General features: G+C 56.2%; 2 protein-coding genes across 8 annotated transcripts in view; both read left to right on the top strand.

Annotated features, from left to right (window-relative positions):
* AGRN (agrin) overlaps positions 1 to 17,783 on the top strand; it is a 102,630-nt gene extending 84,847 nt beyond the window's left edge. For 4 of the 7 annotated variants that reach the window (XM_056796057.1, XM_056796059.1, XM_056796062.1 and 1 more), the window contains 20 exons: positions 126 to 602; positions 1,011 to 1,148; positions 2,280 to 2,407; positions 3,092 to 3,206; positions 3,371 to 3,490; positions 3,724 to 4,056; positions 4,233 to 4,425; positions 6,135 to 6,350; positions 6,450 to 6,679; positions 6,833 to 6,967; positions 7,906 to 8,002; positions 8,188 to 8,352; positions 8,496 to 8,607; positions 10,160 to 10,276; positions 10,393 to 10,585; positions 10,962 to 11,049; positions 12,777 to 12,809; positions 13,025 to 13,249; positions 14,155 to 14,258; positions 15,443 to 17,783. In XM_056796057.1, coding sequence (XP_056652035.1) covers positions 126 to 602; positions 1,011 to 1,148; positions 2,280 to 2,407; positions 3,092 to 3,206; positions 3,371 to 3,490; positions 3,724 to 4,056; positions 4,233 to 4,425; positions 6,135 to 6,350; positions 6,450 to 6,679; positions 6,833 to 6,967; positions 7,906 to 8,002; positions 8,188 to 8,352; positions 8,496 to 8,607; positions 10,160 to 10,276; positions 10,393 to 10,585; positions 10,962 to 11,049; positions 12,777 to 12,809; positions 13,025 to 13,249; positions 14,155 to 14,258; positions 15,443 to 15,600 — 3,377 coding nt within the window. In that variant the 3' untranslated portion in view covers positions 15,601 to 17,783. The remainder of the gene's footprint in view (positions 1 to 125; positions 603 to 1,010; positions 1,149 to 2,279; positions 2,408 to 3,091; positions 3,207 to 3,370; positions 3,491 to 3,723; positions 4,057 to 4,232; positions 4,426 to 6,134; positions 6,351 to 6,449; positions 6,680 to 6,832; positions 6,968 to 7,905; positions 8,003 to 8,187; positions 8,353 to 8,495; positions 8,608 to 10,159; positions 10,277 to 10,392; positions 10,586 to 10,961; positions 11,050 to 12,776; positions 12,810 to 13,024; positions 13,250 to 14,154; positions 14,259 to 15,442) is intronic. The other 3 variants (XM_056796058.1, XM_056796060.1, XM_056796063.1) reach the window with 1 other exon arrangement.
* Positions 17,784 to 21,779: 3,996 nt separating this feature from the next.
* LOC100023824 (tyrosine-protein phosphatase non-receptor type 11-like) overlaps positions 21,780 to 25,759 on the top strand; it is a 43,776-nt gene continuing 39,796 nt past the window's right edge. Inside the window, exon 1 of the mRNA XM_056796054.1 lies at positions 21,780 to 21,948. Coding sequence (XP_056652032.1) covers positions 21,935 to 21,948 — 14 coding nt within the window. The 5' untranslated portion in view covers positions 21,780 to 21,934. The remainder of the gene's footprint in view (positions 21,949 to 25,759) is intronic.

Raw genomic sequence — 25,759 nt, 5'->3', positions numbered from 1 at the left:
TCTCCTGAAAGGTCAACAGCCCAGCCTTGTCTTTGGTCCCAGCTCCCTGGCCCGTCCTCACCTGCTCCTGAGACCTCCTTCCTCTGGAAGCTTCCCTGTAGACACCTCTCCTTTTCTCCCTTCAGAGCCCAGCACCCATGGGAGCCCCTCTGCCCATCCTCCCACTGCCCCATCCATGGCAGCCTCAGAAACCGTCCTGCCCTCACTCTTGAAGTTCACTAGCCAGGCCCCAGAGACCACAGTGACCACCGAACTGGGGACCGTCTGGCAGGGATGGAGCGCCCATTCCACCCATCGCAGCCGCCCCACCACGCGGCCTTCCGTGCCTGCCTGGACCACAGCAGGTGTCCGCCGGACCACAGCTCGGCCCGCCGTTCCTGTCCGGACCACTCCGGGTCTGCACAGGACAACCACGTGGCCTTCCATGCCAACGTGGACCACGGCCGGGGTCCACAGGAGCACGGTGCGACCTATCCTGACGGCCCCGGTCGCCTCTGCTGCCAGCCCCACTCTGGCCTACTCTGAGTCGGGCAGTGCGGATGACAACAGCGGGGACGAGGAGCTCAGTGGTGATCTGGAGGTCAGCGGGGCAGGGTCGGCAGGTGAGAGACTCGGAGACTCAGACTCACCCGGGATTTTGTATTCCCTTCTCGTCTGGCGCCATTTCTTCCCGAGGACCGTAGACGCTCGGAGCAGTTCCGTTTTTATTGGCCTCGCTCAGGGCCCGAGGGCAGCGTAGGCCCTTCAAGGTGGTTGTTGGATGAATGAAGGAAAGAACGGACAGGAAGGAAGCATGATCCCTCCTCCCCTTAACCCCCCAGTTGGAGAGGGACACTCAGCGGGTCTCATGGGGAAGACGTGGCCCGTCTCCAGGGATTGGAGAACTCAGAACTTGCCCTCAGGATGAGTGAGGGTCGTGGCCCTGGCCTGGGTGCCCCTCAAGGGTTCTCCGGCCCCGTGCTGGGGTTGCCCACTCAGCTCTGTTCCCCTTAAATCCCATCTGCTTCTAGGAACGGAGCTTTTGGAAGAAGGGGGTGTGGCTGCCCCTACTGCCACCATCGAGAGGGCTTCCTGCTACAACTTGCCGCTGGGCTGCTGCTCGGATGGCGAGACGCCTGCCCTGGACGCTGAGGGCACCAACTGCCCAGGTAGGTGGGCCTCCGAGGGCCCCGGAGGATAGGGCTGTGTCCGAGCAGGCTGCTCACGTCCTCCCCTAATGTCCTCTCCCCAATCTGTAGTCCTGGCCTTTGCTGGAACCATGAGAACTATATAGGCCTTCTATTGCCCTGCTGCCCGTCCACGTCCTTCTCTTTCTCTTTTAGTCTTTCCTTCTAACTCTGAGCACTGAGTGTGGATCCCTTTCCCCTTCCCCCTTCCCTTGGGGACTCCAATGTTGGACCTTCCACTCCATGTACAATGCTGATGTGTACATGATTATTGACATGTTGGCCCCTTCCGTTAGAATGTAAGCTCACGGAGGGCAGGCACCCCCTCTGAGTAACCTTAGGGTTTAGCACAATGCCTATGAAGGGCTTTTGGGATTTGGGCAAGTCTTTGGAGGAGGGGGCAATGCCCAGTGGAAAAGTCTGCCCACTCACCTGTGTGAAAGGGCTTCCTGTGGTTGGGCATCCTGGGAGAGGGAGAGAGGGAGAGACAGAGACAGAAAGAGAAAGAAGGAGGGGCAGAGGAAGGGATGGAGGGACGGAGAGAGGGAGAGAGAGGGAGGGAGGGAGGGAGAGATAAGAGATAGAGGGAGATATAGAAAGGGAGAGAGAGACAGAGAGAGACAGAGAGAGAGGGAGGGAGGGAGAGAGAGAGGGAGACAGAGGGAGACAGAGAGAGGAGGGGCAGAGGAAGGGATAGAGAGAAGGAGAGAGAGAGAGAGAGAGAGAGAGAGAGAGAGAGAGAGAGAGAGAGAGTGCGTGCGTGCGTGCGTGCGTGCGTGCGTGCGTGCGTGCGTGCGTGTGTGTGTGTGTGTGTGTGTGTGTGTGTGTGTGCCCTTGAGATCTGTTCTGGCTAATATCTCTCTCTTGTTACCTAGGCAGCCCTGGGGGCATCTGCCGTCGGGGCCGCTGCCCAGAGGAGGCTGTGTGGTAACTCTGGGTGCCCCTGCCAGCTCCCATTAACCTCCATAGCCTCATCTCACTAACCACCCGCCTACCCTGCTCGCCCGCTCTCCTGGGGCCGGGGCCCCCAAGCCAGTGCTGTCCAGTGGCCAGTGACCCGGGGGAAGGGGCTCATTTCTTCCTTCTCTCCCCTCTCCCCATTCCCCTCCACAGCCACCAAGGTGTTCCAGGGAGTGATGGTTTTGGAAGAGGTGGACGGCCAGGAACTTTTCTATACCCCAGAGATGGCAGACCCCAAATCTGAGCTTTTTGGGGAGACAGCCCGAAGCGTGGAGAGTGTGGTATGTCCCTGCCCTGGCTCTTTAGACTTCTAGCCCTTCCCCCCAATATACACGCCCAGCCAGAGCACTGGCCAGTCCGTACGCCAGGGAACAAAGGCACGAGCATTTATTAAGCCCTTGCTGTATGCCAGGTTTTACAGTCATTATATCACTTGGTCCTCAGAACAACCTTGGAAGGTACTCTTGTCCCCATTTTGCAGATGAGGAAGCTGGGGCAAACAGTGGAGTGACTTGTCCAGGGTCACGGAGCTAGGAAGGGTCTGAGGCTGAGTCTGAAGCCGGGAAGAGGAGTCTTCCTGACTCTGAGCCTGGAGCTCTCTCCACTGTACCACCCAGCAGGAGGTGTTGGTGGGGCTCCTGTCAGATGTCATAATACATACACCAGGGATACATTAGCCGAGGTGCGGGGGGGCCCTGGATTTCCTTGCCCCGCCCCCTCCGTCCTAGTGAGTGTCCCCGGTTCCGAGGCAGCAGGATGGGCTGAGTGGCCTCCGCAGAGCCCCCTTTGTCCCGTTTCCCCAGCTCCCCTCCCTGGCCCTTGCCCACGAGGGCCCAGAAGTCAGAGGCCTCCACGGTCCGTCTTCTGTGCCCTCCTTCGTCCCCGCACGGGCAGCAGCCAGGCCAGTCTGTCAGGACGGCCTTAGGGATAGCTGGGGCCTCCCCTAATCCGCGCCCACCCCATAGCTGGAGGGCCTGTTCCGGAATTCAGACGTCAAGAAGGACTTCCGGAGCGTCCGCATGCGGGACCTGGGACCGGGCGGCTCCGTGCGCGCCGTTGTGGACGCCCACTTCGACCCCTGTGAGTGAGCGGCCCTGGGCCGGCTGGGGCGGGGCGGACTCTCGGGGAGCTTCTGGGCGGGGGGCCTCAGGGACAAAGGGCCTGTGTGCGAGCGCGAACAATGCCCCCTTGTTGGGGGCCGGCCGGCGGCGCTGACTGCCCCCCTCCCCGCCCTCTGCCCCCAGCCACATCCTTCACGGCCCTCGATGTGGGCCGGGCCCTGCTGAAACAGATCAGAGCCTCCAAGAAGAGGGTCCTGGTAGTGAAACAGCCCCTGGTGGAGCACGTGAAGTTCATGGACTTTGGTGAGTGGCCCGGCCTGGCCCGCGCTCTGGGGGCAGCTCGGGCTCACGTCTGGGCGCCCCGCAGGAGCTTCCCTCCCACCCCCGTGGGCACGGCGGCCCAGTGTCTGCGTCTGAACCAAACAAAGCGCCCTTTCTTACCGCGAGGACCCTCCACCCCCTGCCTGGAACGGGGAAAGCCACCCCAGGGGAGGCCATGGGCTGCCCCTCCAGCCCCTTCTCCTCCTCTTCTGCAGACTGGCTCCCCATGCTGGTGACCACGGCCACCACCACCACCACCGTGACCACAGCCGAGGCCGTGACCCCCAGCAGCCACCACACCCCTGCCGGGACCCCCCACACTCTGTACCCAGGGCACCTGGGCCGGCCCCACGGCAAGACCCTGGCCCCGGCGACCCACGGACCGTCCACTGCCGCGGCCCTGCCCCCCACCACTCCCCCCGCGACCCAGAGACCCCCCCGGCCCTGTGACTCCCACCCCTGCCTCCACGGAGGCACCTGTGAGGATAGCGGGCAGGACTTCAGCTGCAGCTGTCCGGCCGGCAGAGGTGGTGCCGTCTGTGAGAAAGGTTAGGGGCCCAAGTGCTGGAGCGTAGCCTCTCAGGCCGTCTCCTTCCCTTTCTCTGGCTCCCCCGTGTGTCTTTAAGTGGGGTGGGCCTGGAATCAGAGCCAGAGCAGGGCTGAGAATGGGGGGAGAGGCTAAAGCGGGCCCCTCCCAGCTCACTGCAGGCCCTCTCTCCCCCAGCCGTGCAGTACTTCGTGCCCGCCTTTGGGGGCAGATCTTACCTGGCCTTTCCCACCCTGCGAGCCTACCACACCCTGCGGGTGGCCATGGAATTCCGGGTGTCCGAGCCCCACGGGCTTCTACTCTACAATGGGCAGAGTTCTGGCAAGGACTTCATTGCACTCACGCTGGTCAATGGTTTTGTGGAGCTCAGGTATGGGCAAGAGGGTAGGACAGCCTGGTTAGGGGATGTGTTGATGGATGGATGGATGGATGGATGGATGGATGGATGGATGGATGGATGGATGGATGGATAGAAGGATAGATAAATAGATGGATAGAGAGAGATGGAGAGATGGATGGATACATAGATAGATATCCATCTACATGGGTAGATGGATGGATGGGTGGATGGATGGATGGGTGGATGGATGGATGGGTGGATGGATGGATGGGTGGATGGATGGATGGACGGATAGATGGATGGATGGATAGATAGATGGATGGATAGATGGATGGACAGATGGGTAGATGGAGGGATAGATGGGTAGATGGATGGACAGATGGGTAGATGGATAGATGAATGGATGGATGGATGGGTGGGATGGACAAGTGGATGGATGAATGAACAGATGGATAGATGAATGGATGGATGGATAGATAGACGGATGCGTTGATGGACAGATGGATGGATGGATGAACGGATGGCTAGATGGCTAGATGGATGGATGGATGGATGGATGGATGGATAGATGGATAAATGCATGGATGGATGGATGGGTAGATGGATAGATGGATGGATGGATTGATGAACAGATGAACAGATGGATGGATGGATGGATGGATGGATAGATGGACAGATGGATGAATGGATAGATGGATAGAAGGATAGATAAATAGATGGATAGAGAGAGATGGAGAGATGGATGGATACATAGATAGATATCCATCTACATGGGTAGATGGATGGATGGGTGGATGGATGGATGAACAGATGGATGGATGGACGGATAGATAGATGGATGGACAGATGGGTAGATGGATGGATGGATGGGTAGATGGATGGACAGATGGGTAGATGGATAGAGGAATGGATGGATGGATGGGTGGGATGGACAAGTGGATGGATGAATGAACAGATGGATAGATGAATGGATGGATGGATAGATAGACGGATGGGTTGATGGACAGATGGATGGATAGATGAACGGATGGCTAGATGGCTAGATGGATGGATGGGCAGATGGCTAGATGGATTGATGGATGGGTAGATGGCTGGATGGATGGCTGGATGGATGGATAGATGGATGGATGGATGGATGGGTAGATGGATAAATGCATGGATGGATGGATGGGTAGATGGATAGATGGATGGATGGATTGATGAACAGATGAACAGATGGATGGATGGATGGATGGATGGATGGATAGATGGATGGATGAGTGCAGGGCTGGGATCTGAGCCTGTGTGTGACCCTGTGACTGTATGATAGTATATGTGCGTATGTATTATGACATCATGAGAGACTTTGTGTGTGTGACACAAACCAGGTTGGTCCAAGGTGTACCCACCTAACATCATGTGGTTATTTGTGATTTTCTGTGTGATTTGGGCTTGTCTGAGTTAGATTGGGGAGAGGTTTCATGATGTAAGTAGGCAAGAGAGTCATCAGACTAGGATTTGAATTCTATCTCTGCCCCTTACTCCCTGTGAGTCATTTAATTTGAGCCAAATCAGTTGAGCCCTCTCTGGGCCTCAGTTTCTGCATCTGCAAAATGTCTCTAAGGCTCCATCTGATGGTCCCTAAAGCCTGTCAAATGTGGGATCCTGTAAGGTCATGATGGGCTTCTGAAGGAAGGTGTTGGGGTCCCTGTGCACCTTAGTTAGAATCAGACTCACTGCCTGCCTCCTATATCCACCAGGTTTGACACAGGCTCAGGCATGGGCATCATCACCAGCAAGGTACCTGTGGAGCGTGGCCGGTGGCACTACCTGATAGTGACAAGGAACCGACGTCAAGGGGTGCTCTCTGTGGATGGGGAGCCCCATGTGACTGGCGAGAGCCCCAGCGGCACCGACGGTCTCAATTTGGACACAGATCTGTTTGTGGGGGGTGTCCCAGAGGACCTGGCATCCATGTGAGTGGGGTGGGTGGAGCAGGACAGCCCGGGAGCATGGGGGAGGGAGGGCTGGCCAGGCCCCAGCACTGCCCCTGCCCCTGGCTCCTTCCCCTGCAGAGTATCAGAGCGCACGTCTGCCCGGGCCGGTCTGAGGGGCTGCATCCGCCTCCTGGATGTGAACAACCAAAGGATTGGACTCCGGGAGAAGGGCCCGGATGTTCTCTATGGCTCAGGGGTGGGCGAATGTGGGAACAACCCCTGTCTGCCCAACCCCTGCCACCATGGAGCCACCTGCCAGGCCCGAGAGGCTGATATGTTCCACTGTCAGTGTCCAAAGGGCCGAGAAGGTGAGGCTGGCAGTGCGGATGAGTGGGGCGGAGGTCACCCATGGGGCAGGGTGGGGAAGGGCAGGAAGGTATGACCAGGGATGGGGGTGTTGGAATAGAGCTCAGGAGCTCTTGTTGACTAGTCCTTGAATCTCATGACCCACCCATCCCCAGGCCCCACATGTGCTGATGAGAGGAATCCCTGCCAGCCTAACCCTTGCCAAGGGGCAGCTACCTGCCGAGTGCTGCCTGAGGGGGGTGCCAAGTGTGAATGCCCCATGGGGCGTGGGGGCCAGTTCTGTCAGACCGGTAAGACTGGTGCGTGGGAAGGGGAAGGGGAATAAGGGGCAGAGATAGGGGCACAACCACTAGGAATTCTGGGTCCTGGGCAGATTCAGTTGGGGGGCAGAGTGTGGCCCATCCTGAGAAGTAGAAGGAGGGGGAAGCAGGTCCCAGAGAAAGGGAAGGGTGCTTGCAGGTGACATTACAGAGTCAAGGCTCCAGCAGGCTTATGAGTGGGAATCATATATATGCCCAGCACCAAGCACAGGGTCAGGCACATAATAGACCCTTAAGAAATATTCGTTGATTGGCTCTATGTCAGCAAAAGCACAGGTTTCCCAACCTAGTTACACCCCAGGGCAAGGGGTATAACTAAACCTGGAAAGGGCCTCAAAAGGCATCTGGTTTAACCATCTCATTTACAAACCGAGAAACTGAGTTCCAGGTTTCAGGCAAAGCCAGGATTTGAGTCCAGGTCTTTTGCCTTCAAGGAACTTAGATTTATGGGGGCAGCTGGGTGGCTCAGTGGATGGAGAGCTGGGCCCAGAGATGGGAGGTCCTGGGTTCAAATCTGGCCTCAGACACTTCCTAGCTGGGTGACCCTGGGCAAGTCACTTGACCCCCATTGCCTAGCTCTTAGCGGTCTTCTGCCTGTGAACCAATGCATTGATTCCAAGATGGGTAAGGTGTTAAAAAAAAAGGTTCTTCAATTTAAAGGTGAAATTTAGAGGCCAGCTTTTGCAGCTGAGAAAACTGAGGCTCAAGAGAGGGAAAAGAGACTTGATCAAAGTCAATAGGTGGTTTGGCAAATAGTATCCTAGCTCTCCAGCTGGAAAGGACCCTCCCATTGCCATTGAGGAAGCTAAGGGAGGTCTGGGGAAGCCAAGTCAGGGATCAAACAAAGCGTTGGAGCTGCCCCCCTCCTCCCATAAGCCTCCTGACTTCCTCTATCCCTCCTTCCTCAGTCACAGAGCAAGACCCATCGAGGCCCTTCCTTCCCAACTTCAATGGCTTCTCCTACCTGGAGCTGAAAGGCCTCCATACCTTTGGGGATGTTCGGGGGTGAGTGGGGCTGGGACTGGGAGTCAGCTCTAGGGAGGAGTGGGGGGGGGACCGAAGGCCAAGGTAGGGGGGGTGGGGAGGGTGCCTTTGGTCCGGCTCTCGGCTTTCCCTACAGGCCAGCTGAGACCGAGGGGAGGATGCTGTTGTTAGGGGGAATGACTGGGATGACTTGCCAACCACCACAGGGAGAAGATGGCCATGGAAGTGGTGTTCCTGGCCCGGAGTCCTAGTGGCGTCCTCTTCTACAACGGGCAGAAGACAGATGGCAAAGGTGACTTCGTGTCCCTGGCCCTGCACGGTGGGCATCTGGAATATCGCTATGACCTGGGCAAGGGAGCTGCGGTCATCAGGTGACTGATTAGGGCTAGGATTGCACCTGGCTCCTGGGCCAGGCAGGGGAGACTAAGCTGTGGCCTGGGGCCAGCTGGACAGGGCTGAGGGAGCTCTGAGCTGGGCTGTGTGTTCTCACACTGCCCTGTCTTCTACCCACCAGGAGCAAGGAGCCCATAGCCCTGAACAAGTGGACCCGAGTGTCTTTGGAGCGGAATGGGAGGAAGGGGGCCATGAGGGTCAATGATGGGGACCGAGTGCTGGGAGAGTCCCCGGTGAGTGAACTGGAGGGAGTCTTAGAATGGGGGACTCCACCCTGACCCTGGCTATAGCAGAAGGATAGACTAACCCTGCTGGGGAGGTGGGAGGAGGCAGGTAGCAAAGCTCTTAGCACAAGAAAGGAAATGCTGGGAGCCCTGGAGCTTAGATGGGTCTCAGGCCTGGGATGGGTACCTGATGGGGCGAGGGGCTCCCCCCACTTCTTCCCCTCAGTCCTGTTCTGTTCCCCTAAGGCAATCCCAAAAAGTTCTCTTACTTCTTTTGATCCCCATGCCATGACCCTCTTCAGCTTATCCCTCTAATCATAAGGGAGGAACTGAGGGATCTTCCTCTCCCTTGCCCCTCACTGCTGGCCAGCCTTGCCCCTTGGGACCCCCTGGCATTATCCTACTGATCTGTTTTCTCTCTCTCCCTGTCTGTCTGTCCCGGTCTCTGTCTGTCCTTGTCTTTGTTCTTCCTCCTGGCTTCCCCCTTTCTCGCCCTTTCTCTGCATTGCCCCCCTCCGGATTTCAGAAATCCCGAAAGGTACAGATAAGTATTGCTTCTGTTTGCCCTGTCCTGTAACCTGCCATTGTTCTAACCTGACCTGTAGTTATCTGTGGACATCTCCCATCCTCCCCTCCTCCTCTCCCCAAACCTCCACTAGCTTGGGAGCTCCCGGGCGCTGGGCAGGGTTTGGTCATTGTTTCTGTCGAAGTACCCCTCTGGTGTTTCATCGTGGTACTGCCAAGTTGGTGAGGCTAGTCTTGTCTGAGGTGCAGCTGGCCCAACTTGTTAGATTAGTGGTGGCAGGTGAATTTTTCAGCCAGTACCTCTAGAAGACCACCTACTATGTGATTGAGGGGTTGCAATCTGCACCAGGAGAGAGATTTCCCAAACCAATGAAATCAGAGCAAGACTGGGCCTAGCTTGGGGTTATAAGCACAGGAGATGAGAATCCTGTGAATCCTGGCTGCCTGGTAGAATGAATTGAACATTGGATTGGGGTCAGAGAGCCTGAGTGTTTCTCCCACTTGTCGGATTTGTGAGCTCCTTGAAAGCTGGAATTCTTTTCATTTTGTCTTTGTCTTCCCAGTACCTGGCAGAGTAGATGCTTTCTAATTGCTTGGTTGCTGGATTATCTCGACATCTCTGGGCCTCAGTTCTCTCCTTTGTAAAATGAGGGGTTGGACTATTTGACCTCTGAGAGCTCTTCCAGCTCTAAATCTGCACTCTAGGAATTGAATTGTTTGTTGTCTTGCCTTCCCTCCTGTCCCTTGTTGTTTCCCATTGCTCACCTCCATCTTCACTCAGATCCAGTGTCTGGAGTAACTGCCTCCCCTCCCATTCCCAACTTCCTGTCCTGCATCTAGTGAGATCTCATCGTCCACCATTTCTGTGTGTTCTAATGGATCCTGGGTCGAGCCATTGTCTCTGGGATCAGGAATGGGGAGGGGAGTGGTTGGGGAAGTCGTGTCTTAAACTCTCAGACTCAAGGGAAGGCATGTGAGGTAAAGTCTGGGTTCCCCACTTGTGACTCGGATTCTCCTGGTTTTCCCCCTTGCCCAGATGCCACACACTGTCCTCAACTTGAAGGAGCCGCTATATGTTGGGGGTGCTCCTGACTTCAGCAAACTGGCCCGTGCGGCCGCTGTCTCTGGAGGCTTTGACGGGGCCATCCAGTTGGTAAGAGCTGTCCTAGTGATGGAGAAGTGGGGTGGAAGCCTCTTCTAGGGAAGCCAGAGATGGGGCATCGCCCCCCGATAGTGGACACACCCGTCCCTTCCTTCCCCTGCCTCCAGGTCTCCCTGAAGGGCCGCCAGCTGCTGACAAGAGAGAATGTCCGTGATGCTGTTGAGATCTCCTCCTTCCCTGACCACCCCTGTACCCAGGCCTCGGGCCAGCCCTGTCTCAATGGGGGCTCCTGCTCTCCCCAGCAGGATACCTATGAGTGTCTGTGCCTGGGGGGCTTCTCGGGGGTCCACTGCGAGAAGGGTGAGGCCAGGGCTTGGTTGCGGGGGGCAGGCTGGTTTGGGAGAGAAGCAGGGCAAGCTGGAGCCATGCCATCCTGGCTTTCTTCTACCATAGCTAGAGAGATCAAGATTAGATTTAGGAAAGAGTGTCCTGCCCATGGGAGGTGAGGGTTAGAAAGAAGGGGAACGTGGTGCAGTAGGGATTGAGCTGGCAGCACAGGTCCTGGGTTCGTATCCCAACCTTCCTTCTCTCCCTGTGAGACCTTGAATGAGTCTTTCCCATTTCTGGGGATAATTTCTCCCAGTGAAATAGGGTGTTAATCCAGATGCCTCCCAAGGCCCCTTCCAGCTCTATACTGCTGGTGCTCACTTCGTCCCCCTCACCCCACTGTCCCCAGGGCTGATTGAGAAGTCAGCGGCCGACCTGGACTCCATTGCCTTTGATGGACGCACATTCATCGAGTATCACAATGCAGTGACCACCAGGTAATGCCTCCCTGACTCCCTGAGCCTCCCACCAGCTGCCTCCAGGGGTCCCAGGAGCCTCTTAGAAGAGTGCAAAGGGGATCCCCGGGAAGATGGGGGCTGCCGTCATGGTCCCTGCTCCTAGCCTGTGGTAGGGGGGGCAGTTGTCCCTTCTACGGCTGCTGCTCTGGCTGCCCTGGTCTCCCCTCTTACCATCCTGGCCCCCTATACTTTATATGTGTCTTTGTCATCTGTTCCCTCTCCCCAATTGCCTGTTTGTCCTGCCTTCTCACTGTCCTTGTTTCTCTGTTTCCAAGCGAACTGACCAATGAGATCCCAGCGTAAGTAGCACAGTAGCCCTATCCTCCTTATTGGACACCCATCATCGTCCCTGATCATGCAGCCCCATCCTCATAGGCCAGTCAAGGCTTGCCATCTGTAGAAACTGGCCATCCATTCCCAGACTTCTTAGGGGTCTGACAGGCCAACGTCCCTTTCTACCCTGCCGCCAAGTCCTTCCCAGGCCACAGCCCTCGTGGGTCCACTGGCCGTCCCTAAACCCCTTGTCCCTGGCTGTAGCTCACTCATTACCCATCAAGCATCCTCAGGCCAGAACAATGTCCCTCCATCTTCATAGGCCACCCATCCATCCATTCATCCATCCATCCACACTCAGCCCCTGCCCCTGGAGGACACCCATTCTTAGGGCCAGGGCTGGGGGGAACAACGAAGGTTCCGAGCTGGGGGCTAGAAGGATTGAGGCCTGATGTCCTAGCTGTGAGGAAGCTCTAGATCTGACCATGCCACTCTCTCTAGCCTCAGTTTCCCTGTCTTCCTCATGGATGGGGTTACTGATCTGGGGAGCTGTGTGAGGCCACGAGGCTGGTACCAGTCCTTAGACCCACATGGGCCAGGCTGGGCTAGGTTAGTCTTCCTGTTGGGGAGATGTTGCCCCCAGGCTCTCCCTACCTGTCTCTCCCAGAGCCTCGAAGGACATCATAGGTGTACACCTGTGGCTGTGTACATGTTTGTCTCTGTGTGGCACATGTGTGTTGGTGTGCTGTGTTTGCCCTAGAAGGCGTCCCCTTGACCTCCCGTCCGGCTTTATCCGTCCCTTCTCCTCCCTTGGGCACTAAGAGTTGGGCTCCATCTGGCCCTGGTGCAGCTAGCCGTGTGTCTGCATGCTCCTCGTCGTGCCCTGGCAGAGGACCTTCCCCCTTCTCCCAGGAAGCCCTTTCGCCATCGATGCAGTGTTCTACCTAGCCTACATCCCCATTAGCAGTCCTTCCCGCACCCTGGAAACTGATTTGGGGAGAGCTGAGAGGCCTCGTCCCCATGGAGTTCTTGTGAGCCCTTCCTTGGGCCCAAGACGGATCCAGCCCTGCCCGTCCCCTCCCACCCCTTTTCCGCTCAGGTACCCCTTGAATAACCATCTGTCAGGGGGAGGACTCCCCCAAAGCAGAGGCTGAACTGAGACACCTTTGGAAGGCTCAGGCCCCTTAAGGAGGGCCTTCTGTGCCCCAGGAAAGGGAGGACCCAAGAACAGGGCCCCCCCAGAAGCCCTGAGGGAGCAGTGTTAGCCAACAGCTCCCCCCTTTCCCCATCCCTTCCCTGGGTTCCTTGATCTCAGGGGTCTAGCATCTCTCCCCTGGGGCTCCCTTGGCCTCCTCCTCCCACGGCCTCCCTGCCCCGCTCAAGCAGCCTCTCTCCCTGCTTACTGCTTCCTTCCCTCTCTTCTTGCTTCTAAGTCCTGATGCAATGGACTCCGGGGTCCTGCCCAGGTGAGCGTGTGCCCGGGTGCCGGGGCCCCTGGGGCCTCCCTTCCTCCCTGCCTGCCTGCCTCTCTGTGTCTCCTGGTCTCGTGCGTCCCTCTCCATCTCTCGGTCTCTCGGTGTCTGGGTCTGTCCTCCCCCACCTCCGTGTGTGCATGCCTGGGCTGGCCTCGGTCATGGCCGAGGGGCGGCTGCTCCCTGACAGCCCATCCTGTGCCCCGCAGTGAGAAGGCCCTGCAGGAGAACCACTTCGAGCTGAGCCTGCGGACAGAGGCCATGCAGGGCTTGGTGCTGTGGAGCGGCAAGGGCACAGAGCGGGCCGATTACATCGCGCTGGCCATCGTCAACGGCCGCCTGCAGATGACCTACGACCTGGGCTCCCAGCCCGTCGTCCTGCACTCTACGGTGCCTGTTAACACCAATCGCTGGCTCCGGGTCAAGGCGTCCAGGTCAGCAGGGGGTGGGGAGAGGGACAGCTGCGCGGCAGGCCAAAGGCCGGCTGTCTCGGGCTTCGGCCCAGCTTGGCCCAGCGGCCCTGGCGTGCGGGCTGTGAAATGGAGCTAAGAATAGAGGTGAGAGCCGGGGCAGGGGGTACCGGCTGTGCCCAGACTTGCCCATCCCAGATTCTAGGAATGGCCGGCAGGATGGGGGTGGGGACGCATTTGGAGGGGAGGATGCCCAGGCCTGCCCCGGGGGCACAGCGTGGTTATTTACGGCACAGGGCAGGGACAGCTGGAGGGGGTGGCTGAGACGCTTCAGCCAGTGGGCAGGCGGGCAGGCCCGGACAGCAGAAGCAGGAATCCGGGCTCTGGGCACTCCTAGGGGAGAGGGGGCTGGTGGAGCCTGGAAGCCCAAGGAGGCCCCAAGAGCTGGGGGCATGGGGCTCCGAGGGCTCAGGGCGTGGGGGCACGGGCAGAGATTAGAGCTGATGGAGCCTTCCTTGGGATAAGAGGAAGGAGACGGAACACCTCCCTCAATTCCAGTTTGTAGAACTGAGCACCAACCATCTCCCTACAGATACCCAGGACACACAGGCATGGTTATCCTCATGTAGTCAATGCACACCCCTCTGGAGAAATCCACGCACACACAGCTATTCACTAATATATTGGCACACTCAGGCATTTCCCTATTCATGCTGTAGGACATGCCACACACACGCAGGCACACATATAACCACACAGAAACATATAGGAGATAGATTGAACCCACCAAAGCAGAGGACTCTTATTGCCTGTCAGAGGGTGGCAATCTCACTGGGCTACCTGGAGGAAGCAGACTGTGGCATGTGCCTGGGAGCTCTGTGCATGTGTGAAGCAATAACTCAGCCTTCCTGCTCTCTGCCTCCACCCAGGGTACAAAGAGAAGGCTCCCTCCAGGTCGGCAATGAGGCCCCGGTGACAGGATCCTCCCCTCTGGGGGCCACACAGCTGGACACAGATGGAGCCCTATGGCTGGGTGAGCTGCAGCTGCAGGGTGGAAGGCGGGGAAGGAAAGGCATTTCTCATGCCCTAACAACAATAATAACCAGGCGCTTGGGGCTCAGAGCCCCTCTCCTCCAATCGATCCATCCACAGATGTTTCTTAGCAGCCCCAGAGAGTGGGAGTTGTGGGGGAATGGGCCGTCTCCTGAGTTATTACCTCCACTGGAGAGATGAACTCTGGGCTGCTTAGCGGGGTGGGTCGGCCCGTCCTGGGACACGTCACATCAGTAGCATTTGAGTCAGATGTCTGGCTCTCTGCCCTAACAACCAAGTTGAGGGCACTGAAGGAAGCGGGAGTGGATGAAATCCAAGTCACTTCTGCTGCGCTTGGAATGATGAAGCCCTGGGTTCCAGGGTATGTGACCCATGGCAAGTCAGCATAGCTCTCTGAACCTCAGTTTGCTCATTTGTGAAATGGACCTTTACTTCCTCTCAAGCAGACTAATTGATGTCAAACCCATAGAGATATCCTTTATTCTTTGTGACTTGGGAATGCATCAAAGGGCTGTCAGTCACACATACCTTCCACTACTCAGAAATCACTCTGTCCCTTAGGCTGTGTACAGCTTTGTTGTCTTTAGATTTAAAGTTTTTAGTGATCTCTTTGGTTTTTACATCACTTTCCTTCCTGGGGGAAAAAAAAATCCTTCTATATTTATCCTTCTTCACCCCATCCCATCAAGCCATCTCTTGTAACAAAGAATAAAAAAGAAGAGGGGGAAATGTTTAACAAAACTAACCAAGACATCAGTTGAGTCTGGAGGTGTATGTCCTATTTCACACTCATAGGCCCCCTCCCCTACTTCTTCAATGAAGAGAGTAAGGGCCGTTTTCTTTGTTTTTTAAACCTTTGTTTTCTGTCTTTCAATTCTTAAGACAGAAGGGCAAGGGCTAGGCAAATGGGGGTTAAGTGACTTGCTTGGGGTCACATAGCTAGGAAGTGTCTGAGGGCAGATTTGAACCCAGAACCTCCTGCCCACCAGATTAGCTTCTCTTCATCTGTTTCAGGCCACTTTGACAGCCAGTTTCCCATGGGTGGGAAGGTGTATGGATTGAAGGATAGGAACAGGCTAGAGCTGGGGGTCCCACACAGGAGTTCCCTTCCTAGACAGGCAGGGTTTGCCTGACCTACTTCTCTTACTCGATTTTCTCTCCCAGGGGGCCTGGAGAAGTTGACTGTGGCGCACAGCCTACCCAAGGCCTACAGCACAGGCTTTGTGGGCTGCTTGCGGGGAGTGGTGGTGGGCCAGAAGGAGCTGCACCTGGTTGAGGACGCCTTACATAAGCCCACCCTACGGCACTGCTCAGCCCCGTGATGCCCCCATCCATCTCCAGCCCTGTCTCCTGCCAGTCGTTGTAATTATTTTCTATTTTTGTAAACTCATGGCTTTTTTTTATATATAATTTCCCCTCTGCCCACCTCTTGGGGGATGGAGGAAATGCAGACCTCCCTCCATCCTCACCCCAGCTCTGGGGAGAGCTCCCTTCCACTGGCTCTGGTTTGGGGAGGGTCCTGGCTCTGAAGGCCCAGGCCCTTTCTCTGGACAGCTGACGGCATACAGGGGCCAGGACCTGACAGACTGTAAGCTCTTTTCTGGAGATTTGGCCAGGTCCCAGTTGCCTCTCTCCCTCCTGGTTCTTCCTCCAAGGAGGACAAAGATGGACCGGCCCTGACTGGGAAAAGGCCAGACCAGAGGGCCCCATGAGCTCGCCTGGGTCCTCAGCCTCTGCCCCACCCCTCCTTCCCTTTTCATCAGTCTTTTATGTTTGTAATTTATGTGTGTAAGAGTCTGACTTTTTCTGTTTATTTTTAATGCACTGTCATCCTTCTTGCCATCCCTACCTTATTCTCCTCTACCGACAGTCTCTCGTGTACACACACACCCCCTATGTGTATCCTCCCCCTCAGTCACACACACACACACACACACACACACACACAGGCTGGGACTCCCCAAGGACATTGCTGCCTGTGCTCAGACGACCTGAAGCTCAGTGCTGGGGGCACACTTCCCCAAGGCTATACAGAAGCCATGTCCTGTATTGCCTGACTTTGCTCTTCAGAAGCTAGACAGCATGAACAAGCTCTGAGGGTCTTATTTCAGGCTTTATTTGGGGGAAGTGAGGAGATTGGTTTCTGCCCACTCCACGATACCTCCTGCCCGGGCCCAGCTTCCAATCTCCCTTGGCCTGGGGGATAGCCTTGGCTCTGGCCCCAGACCTTTCAGGCCTGCTCAGTGCCAATACTGTGACTTAGAAGCAATCTTGTTTGTTGGGCCCAAACATCCTTTGGGGCTCTTTGACCATACTCCTCTACCTGGCCTGGATCCCCCAGGCCCCAGGGGGGCCACCCTGGCCCTCTCCTGCCTGTTCGTCACATTCAAATGCACTTGGATGAGCTTCATTCCTCCAGAGAAGAGGGGAACCGGACAGTGTGGGGCCTCGCTCTCCCAGCCAAGGGAAGATCATTCCGTGGTCGCCAGTTCTTCACACACCAGCTGCCTACGATTCTGTCTGAATTTGGGCTTCCAAATGCGGTCTTTCTCTCGCATCAGAAACACCTCAGGCAGGGGTCCCTAGGGCCCATTTTTTTGAACTTGAAGAGAATGGGAGAAGCTTGTGGCTTTTACTGGAGTAATTACAGTGACTTTTGGAAGAAAGGACATCTGGGAGTTGGGCTCTCATCTCCTCCCCACTTGAGTGGGAAAGGGGGTGGAAATGGAGGTCTCAGAGGGAGCCAGGACTGGAAGCAGCTTTTAAAGCTGTCTGTTGGAAAGGATGATTTATCCATGGGGGGAGGGGGGCAGTTTTCACATTCATTCCTTGTCCCTGGTTGCCAGAGCCTAGGGAGTGCCCTTTCCACTCCCACTTTGTCCCACTCCCTAGCACGGCTACCCTGGGAGTGGGGGGAACTGAGGGGGCACAAAAAAGCCAGAGGGGTATTAGAGCAGGGGAAGGCAGATGATACACTGGACAGGGTTGCACCTTATAAGTAAGCCAGAAGATAATGACCCTGGCTCTGTCTCTCCTCTCAGGAGGTGGTCTCAGTATCTGTCGTGTTGGGAAATGTTCCTGCATATTGGGGGGGAAGGGGCAGTGGTGTTTGCTGGGATCAGAAACGCCTTAAAATGCAGCATATGTGTCCTTGTTTCCCTGTGCCCTCTCCCCATTCCCCACCCCCACCCCAGTGGGGCATAGGCCCCCTGGGAGCCAGGACTCCAGATGGGGCCTGGTGGATACTTAATTTTCTGTTTGTAAGGGAAGCCAGGAGGCCTGTTGGCAGGATGGTGTTGGGGGTCAAGGAGAGGGGCTGGGACCACACCATGCCACTCCACACCTCTCCGTGCCACACCAAGGTAGGCCGAGCCTCTGCTCTCTTCTGGTTTGGGCAATGGTCTCCAGACCCCCCTACCCCCATTCAGCATGATGTAACCATTACTAACTTTGTGTGTGTCTTTTGTCAGTCGCCATGAAATAAAGTTTGAAAACTTGAAAATAAGTTTTTGTGTCTTGTAACATGGTGGGGAAGGATGGAAGGATGGGACAGCTTTCCTTCTCCTTTTGTCTTCCATCCCCACTGAGGCCAGGCTAGGGACCACTAAAAATGCCTGACTATTCTCCACCCACTTCTGTAAGGTATGAACACCTCCTTACAAGTCTGTGGAGCCTGGGGCAGCTGGATGGCTCAGTGGATAGAGAGCCAGGCCTGGAGATGGAAGGTACTGGGTTCAAATCTGGCCCCAGGCATGTCCTGGCTTGGTGACCCTGGGCCAGTCACTTAACCTTCATTGCCCAGCCCTTCTTGCTTTTCTGATAAGCTTTTCTGATAAAACTGATATCTAGTACCAATTCTAATACAGAAGTAAGGGTTTAAACAAACAAACAAAACCCATCTATGTAATTAGCCAATGGGGGTTTGGGCCAAGGATCTTTTTAGACACAGAGGAACTATGTAGGGAATTGAGTCCCTCCTTAAATGAGGGAAGTGAGCTCTAGAGATATTGACTGTTTGAGCTATATGTGTCTGAAGTAAAATTCAAACCCAGATTTTCTTGATTCTGACCACACTGCCTGGGAGTATAGCTCAGCGGCTATCTCTCTTTGGTCCTTTGTTTTCCTGGGCTACTCTGGCTCTTCTGAGACAAGATGAAACCCACAGCCAGCTTGGCGCTGGTACAGTCCCCCAACTCAGAGATCAGGGAGGCTTGAGTAGGTGGGGACCAGATTTCTGAGGAGGCCTTAAATGATAAGCTACCCTTAGATGTGAACATTTAAGTACCTGCTCTGTACCAGCCACTGCAAATGGGAACCAAACCTGTGATTTCACTGCTAGAAGGCACAGGGGAGGGTATTGTCAGTCAATACCTTTTCTGAAATATACATAGCTTTTGAGAGCTGCCTGGAACATTGAAAAGTCCCATAGAATCACACAATCTGTCTATGTCCGAGGTAGAATTAGAACAGAGCTTTGGAGCAGCTAGATGGTTAGCAGATAGAGTGCCAAGTCTAGAGTCAGGAGGACTTAGGTTCAAATCTGGCCTCAGAGAGTTCTAGCTCTGTGACCCTGGGCAAGTCACAGAACCCCCATTGCCTAGCCCTTAAGGCTCTTCTGTCTTGGAATTGATACTGCTATCTATTCAAGACAGAAAGTAAGTGTTTAGGAAAAATAAAAGGAAGCAAGTCTTTGGGTCTTCAAGGCTGGCTCTCTCCCCACTACGCCACACTGCCTTGAGAGCTCAGAAGAGAAAGATGAAGACATTCCCTTGCCTGCTTTCAAGGAGTTTCCATCCTCTCCCTTTATCCTGAGCTTCCTGAACCCTGATCCCGGGAGCCCAACATAGTGCTTTATAGCCTAGAAAGCATTTTCCATCCATTATCAAAGGATGGGCAAAGGCAGCCCAGGCAGATAGCCTTGGATGCTCCATTCATTGGGGGCAGAGTTGACCTGGAGGGCTCCAAAAGGGCCTTGCAGCTCTCTTTAGGCGGGGAGAGGAATTCCAAGTCTGGAGGAGGGCCTGGGCCCACAGGGCAGATGTTACCAGAAGGCCATTTGCCTTAATCCAAGGGGAAACTTGGCAGCAATTAGAGCCCTGCTGGAGCGGGCTGGACTTGCTGGGGAGGTGGTGGGAGATCCCGTTCACTGGGGCCGCTGCTGCTCAGATCCTTTTCCACTCGGGTGGAAGGCTTCAAGAATCCATTAAGGCTCTTAAGCACGAGTGAGTGGCTAGAGCCATGAGGAAGGGCTTTAGGAAAGGCACTGGGGGAGGCTTGTGCGGGATCACAAAGTGCCACTGGGCTCCATTTGGGGCCTCCCCTGGGAGCAGACGTGGCCCCTCGATTCCCAGCCATCTGGAGGCACGAGGCAGGGAGAGTGCTTTGAGCTCAACAGCTGGGGGATGGCTGAAATGACCTCTTTAAGCTAGAGGTTCACCTGGGAAGCCCTTCGGAGCAGCCCTCCTCCTCCCCAGGGCAGGTAGGCTTGGGGGCTTTGGGAGAGGTGAGATCTCTGTTATCCACCGAGAGATCCACCTGTGGCCAACAGAATGTGGATCCCCTTCTTCCTGGGGGCTTGCAGAGGATGTTGTCCTGGGGCAGGCTGAGCAGGGGGGGGGAGCACCTATTCCCACGACCCCCGCCACCTTCTGAAGTTTGGGCTGCCCTTCCCCGGCCCCTTCCCAGTCACTTCACCATTTCCCCCACCCCCTCCACGGCCTGCCCTCCACTAAGGAGTGGATGCCCGGAAAGACTGGTGAGGTTCTTGGAAGGGAAACATGGATAAGGAGGAGGAATTACTCCCCAGGGCTGGGGATGGAGATTCATTATTTATCTTGTAGATGTTTCGGATGCAATGCTTCTCTGGAGTGCTCCCGGCTCCAGGGGGGAGGGGTAGCAGCTAGGCTCGAGCCTGGGCACTCCTTACCCCCAAGGCAAGTCCGCTCCCTGCTAGACTGGCATTGCCCTGGAGCAATATCAGCTTTGGACATTACCATCCATGGTCATGGTCCTCCTTCTCTGGATGGTACGTCTAAGGGATGGGCCTCAAAAGGTCATTGTTCTGGGGGTTGGGTAGCTCAGTGGACAGAGCCAGGAGTGGGGAGGATCTGGGTTCAAGTTTGGCCGCAGCTATTCCCAACCTGTGTGACCCTGGGCAAGTCACTTAGCTTCCATTACCTAGCCCTGAAAGTTCTTCGATTTTAGACCGGGATAACTATCTCCCTCACCCCACCCACTCATCTAAAAAGCAGGCTGAAATGTTGCCTCTGCACGGCTCCCCGACTCCCCTTCCACCTCAAAGCCCTCTCCGCCCCCCAGGCTGAGGTTTCCAGCTGCTGAAATCTGCTCCTTCTCCCGGGTCTAGCTTGAATGCCACCTCCACTGGTCAGCCGGGCTGTGAACACTTATTAAGCGCCTCCTGTGTGCCAGGCGCTGGCCTAAGGGAGCTGCTGCTGGATCGGGGTCCGGGCTGAGCCGTCCGAGATGCCATCTGTGTGAGGGAGTTGGGGCTGGAGCTCCGGGCAGTCAAACCCACGGAGTTCCCTTACATTGTGTGGAAACGTGTTTTGAGCCAGGGCCATACGGAGGGGACATCCTGGGCCAGATTCCGTGGGACGCCGTAGAAACTCGCGCAGCTCTGCCCGGCTAAGGGCACACTAGCTCCCAGGCGGGCACCTCCTCTCCTTTCCCCTTCGGTGGCTCTTCCTGGAGGCCAGGCTGGAGGTAACCTGGCGAGGTGCGCTTGGGGGAGGGAGAGCAAGCTCGCGCCGCACCTGTGAGAGGAGCCTGGGCTGCCTGGGGGCCGCAGCCCCTGCCTGGGGTATATTTAGCAAGTGATCAGGCCAAGGCAGTTATTAATAGCTGGAAAGGGAGGACTGCCACCGGGAGGGGAAGGGGGAGGCACCAGCAACCTTCCCTTCCCTGCCTCGGGTTAGAATGGACGGCGATCTGGCAGGATGTGTTTGTGTGGAGGGAGAGCCCATAAGCCGACCCTGAGCCCCTGGGAGGTTGGGGGCGTCAGAGCAGGCGTGGGAGGAGGGGGCGGGGCGGCAGGGCACCAGTTCCATCCACAAACCTCCCTAGCCTCCCAACCTAGGTCCAGGACAAGACAAAGAGGCCACCGTCCCCAGGACCTCCTCTTCCTGGGGAAATCAGCCCTAAAGTGCTCCAGCTGAGGCTGTGCGAGCGGAGAAACTGAGTCAGAACTTCAGCAAAGACAGTGTAGACCAGCCGCTCTCTTCTTTCTAGTGAGGTGCACTTAGGAAACAGACCCCGCTCTTAGCTGCAGCTCCCAGCAACTTTTCAGGAAACTTGGGTGGGGGGAGGGAAAATGGAGCGGGCTCCTTTAAGGGCGGAGAACTTGGTGACAAGGGGCGGGGCCCTGGAGCCCGAGGAACTGTGGCCCTGGGTGGGTGGGGACCTCCTGGGGCGGCCACGTGGTTCCAGGGCCTATATAAGGCTCAAAGAGGCGGAGATTTGGGAGGAAGGAGGCGTGGCGTGGCCATATGTAGCTGCGGAGGGGGCGAGGCCGTGGAGGGCTGGGCCCCACGGGTTGGCCGGGGCGGGGCCGAGAAGGGCAGGGCTGTGGCCGGGCCGAGCCCGTCCACTGAGAGTAGAAGGGGCGCCGGAGCCGGGCCCGGGCCGGGAGGTGGAGACATGACTTCCCGCAGGTGAGCTCCTCGCTTCGACCGTCCCCTGTCCAAGCCGGGTTGCAGCTCCACCGGCCGGAGCCCACGGAGGGAAGGAGGGAGGGAGGGAGTTCTGGGGCCACGACCCGGAGCATTGAAGGTGGTGCCTGTAGGGTGGGGGGCCCCGGGATCCCGACGTGTCCTCCCAGACCGTCCGGTTCTAGCTACTGCTGGCCAGCGCTCCTGGCCCCGGCCCTGCGAGCCTCGATTTGCCGGCTTCGGGAAATGGGCCGGCGGGAGGCTTTTGTCTCCCTCCTTTCCCCCACCTCCACCTTCCTGCTTCGGTGGGCGCCTTCGTGGGGGTGGGAAGCGGGAGGGGCCCGGGAACAGACACCCCCCCCCCCCCATGGCCTTTGGAGGAGCGAACGCCCTTGGGAAGGTGGGGAGGGGTATCCACACTGCGCTTGGTCTATACTGTGTCACTTCGCGTTAGGCTTCCTCACCCCGGGTCCCCAGGACTGCTGGGTCCCCGGCCTGCCGAGTTCCCAGGGCAGTCTGACTCACCGCCCGTCAGAAAGGAAACGCTCTGGTTTCCTTGCGCTGAGTAGCCCTGGGCGGGCCGGTCCGCCCTCGCGTAGCCGCCTGCTGCTACCTCAGCGGAGCTGGGATTTGGGAGATGCGTCCAACCCGCACACCTCCTGAGGGAAAGAAGGAAGCCTCGCCACCCCTTGGCCAGCGAGGCTTCCGACCCCCAGCCGTATCCCCGCCCCACCTCGAGCCACTGAGATTGCCTCACGGGGCTCCCCACCCATCCCCTCCGGGGCGCAGGGGAGGGTGACTCACCTCCGCTGGGCTGGCCCCAAGGACCCTCGATCTTTTTAGGGCGCCAACCTCGGGAGATTGAATCTGGCACTGAGAGGATGCTTGAGCCCTGGGCAAGGGTAGGAAACTGCCCCGGGGGACGGGCCTTCCCATCAGTGCTGTGCGGTGTGACTGAGCTCTCCGAGCTCTGGAGGTGGACATGGAGGGAGAGCTGGTCAGGACCCAGCCCGGCTCCCCACCCCATGGGCTCCCTCCACGGGGCTCAGGGCCAGAGTGCTTTGGCCCATCTAAGGGTGGCATTTCTACCAAGTTGGCTCTAGCTGCTGCTGCTGTGATCACCATTCTGCCCCCCTCCAGTTCCCCTTGGGGGCTCTTAGTGGTGCCCATGGACACTGCCCAGGTTCTTTGGGAGGGCAGTGAAGCCCCTCCCTGATCCATCAGAACTCTGCACTCAGTGCCAATCCCTGAGCAAGTTCAGTTGGCTCAAACACAAGTCCCAAAGCCTTTTTCTGATCATCTTTTGGGTCCAGAGAAGATCCCCTGGGGCTATTTGTTGGGGGGAAGGGAGGGGAGACCTTCCCTGGGGCTCAAGCTCTGTCTGAGTTATCACCAGATCCAGGAGAGCCCTGCCTCCCTCCCCATCTTTAATCAGGAATTGGGTCTCTCTAGTGGGAAGGGAATCCCTCCTTCCCTTAGGAGTTGTGTGAGCATCTTAGAGTTAGTTGTGAATATGGGGGCCTGAGAGCACACTGGGAAGCCGATTGGAGAATTGAGAGCCTTTTAAAAGGGGTCTTTGAGATCCCATAGCCCGATGGGCTTATTTACCTTTACAGAGAATATTTGGCTTAACCCCTCAGAGTCGAACAGGTGGTAAATAGCTCAGCAGGGGAATTGGGGGGCAGCTGGGGGCTCAGGGGATTGAAAGCCAAGCCTAGAGACAGGAAGTCCTGGGTTCCAATGTGGCCTCAGACACTTCCCAGCTGTGTCCTTGGGCAAGTCACTTGACCCCATTGCCTAGCCCTGATCACTCTTCTGCCTTTACCAATACACAGAACCAATACACAGTTCTGATTCTAAGACAGAAGGTGAGGGCTTAAAAAAAAAATAGCTGGGCCTCTATCTGAACTGAGGTCCTTTGATGGCCGTGGATTACAAGCTTCTGAAGCCTAGATATACAGACTGGCAGAAAGCCCTGCCCTCAAGGAGCTCACAATCTAATGGAGAAGATGCACCCAGAGGTAATGGGCAGCCTTAGGGGGATGGCTTTAGCCCTTTGGGAAACTGGAAAAAGCTCAGGGAGAAAGTTCTGGAAGAGCCACTGGCCCATCCTGCTCCTCTCTGCTTCTGATGCGGAACTGATTTCCTGCGGAGAAGTGAGGCTGTATTTATCTCCCTCCCCGCCACTTCCCTTGAGACTGGCTCTCATACTGCCTCCTCATGCCCTCTAGCCCACACTTGGGAAGCATGCTGTGGAGATTTTGGGCTCCATCTCAGGCCGTTCTCCCTGGACCAGGCTGGAGTTGGAGGTTCGGACTGGGGGCACGCCTTCGACTTCCCACCTACCAAGTTGTCCTGGGTTGGGGTGGGGGCGAATGGGAATGAAAGCAACAGGAAATGGGGGAGGACAGGACAGATGTTGGCGCAGGCCAAAGCTTCCTGTCTGAGGCGAGAAGGAAGAAGGAAACTCTCGCAGGAACTGGGCACTTCCTGCTCTTTCTGCCTGGGTTCCCACTCTGGGGGTGGGAGGGTGAGAACCAGGGCCACATGCCCCCTCTGGCAGCTCTGCTAGATTAGAACGTGCCTCCTCTGCCCCTCACACTCTGCCTCTTAGAGAGCTCCTAGGAATCACTTTAGAACTTGATCACATCATTCAAGCCCTTTATTTGACAGGTGGGGAAACTGAGGTACAGAGGCATTAAAGTCACTTGTGTAAGGTCTCACAGAACACAGCAGAACTGGAATACCCGCCAGCTTTTCTGACTCCAAATCCAGTGTTCTCTGTGCTATACCTAAAAACTCAAACATGTCAGGAGTGAGACTACTCCTACCAGTGACAGAGTGTTGGACTTGGTGTCTGGAGGAGTGGGTTCAAAACCCTCTTCAAACACTTGTTACCTGTGTGACCGTGGACAAATCACTTTGCATCATTCAGCCTCAATTTCCTTATCTGTAAAATGGGGACAATAACTACCTGTAGTCTTGTCTCCCAGGCCTGGGGTGGGAAATCACATGAGGTGATTAATAATAACACTAGCTGGCATTTATATAGCACCCATGACATACCACACACTATGCTAAGGGCTTTATAAATATTACCTTATTTATTCAATCCTCACAAGCCTTCATGATGGGTGCTATTATCCCATTTTTACCATTGAGGAAACTGTGGCAGGTAGCTGGTACCCAAGGTCACACAACTTGTAAGTGTCTGAGACTAGATTTGAACTCAGGTCTTCCTGGAGTTCAGGCCTGACACACTCTCCACTTCCATTGGCAAACTCGAAAATACTATAGGAATTTGAGCTCTGGGTCAGGAGTGAAAAGGCACACAACTCCCCTCTACTGTCTGAGTGACTAGTGACCTTGGGCAAGTCACTGTACTTTGTCTCATTTTTCTCATTTTCCTCATCTGTAATAAAGGGGAGGTTTGGGTTATACCACTTTTGAAGCCTCTTCCAGCATTAAGTCTAGAACCTGAAATATTCACCTCTTAATATCACTTCTAGTTAATCCAATATTTTCTCTGCCTCCCTTGCCTGGTCTGAAGCAGCCCCTTAAGATGAGCCAACCCTGCTGTTTGTGGTTGTCTTGTCCCTTCTTCTTCCTCCCTTCCCATGTTAAACAGAGGCTGGAGATATGGGGAATGGCTTAGTCCCCTACGAACCAGCTGCTGGGGTGGTCAGTGGTCAGGCTGCTAGCGGTAAGGAAGCCTTTCCCCATTCCACTTAATTCTAGAGCCTTCCCCCTCTGATTAGCTCTAGTTACTTCTGGCTTGTGAAAGATGCTACATGTTGCCTCACCTGCTGGATTT

The sequence above is a fragment of the Monodelphis domestica genome, chromosome 4 (assembly GCF_027887165.1).
Source record: "Monodelphis domestica isolate mMonDom1 chromosome 4, mMonDom1.pri, whole genome shotgun sequence".
Taxonomy (NCBI): Eukaryota; Metazoa; Chordata; class Mammalia; order Didelphimorphia; family Didelphidae; genus Monodelphis; species Monodelphis domestica.
The sequence above is the reverse complement of the archived record's forward strand: the minus strand, read 5'-3'. Positions and strand labels throughout refer to the sequence as shown.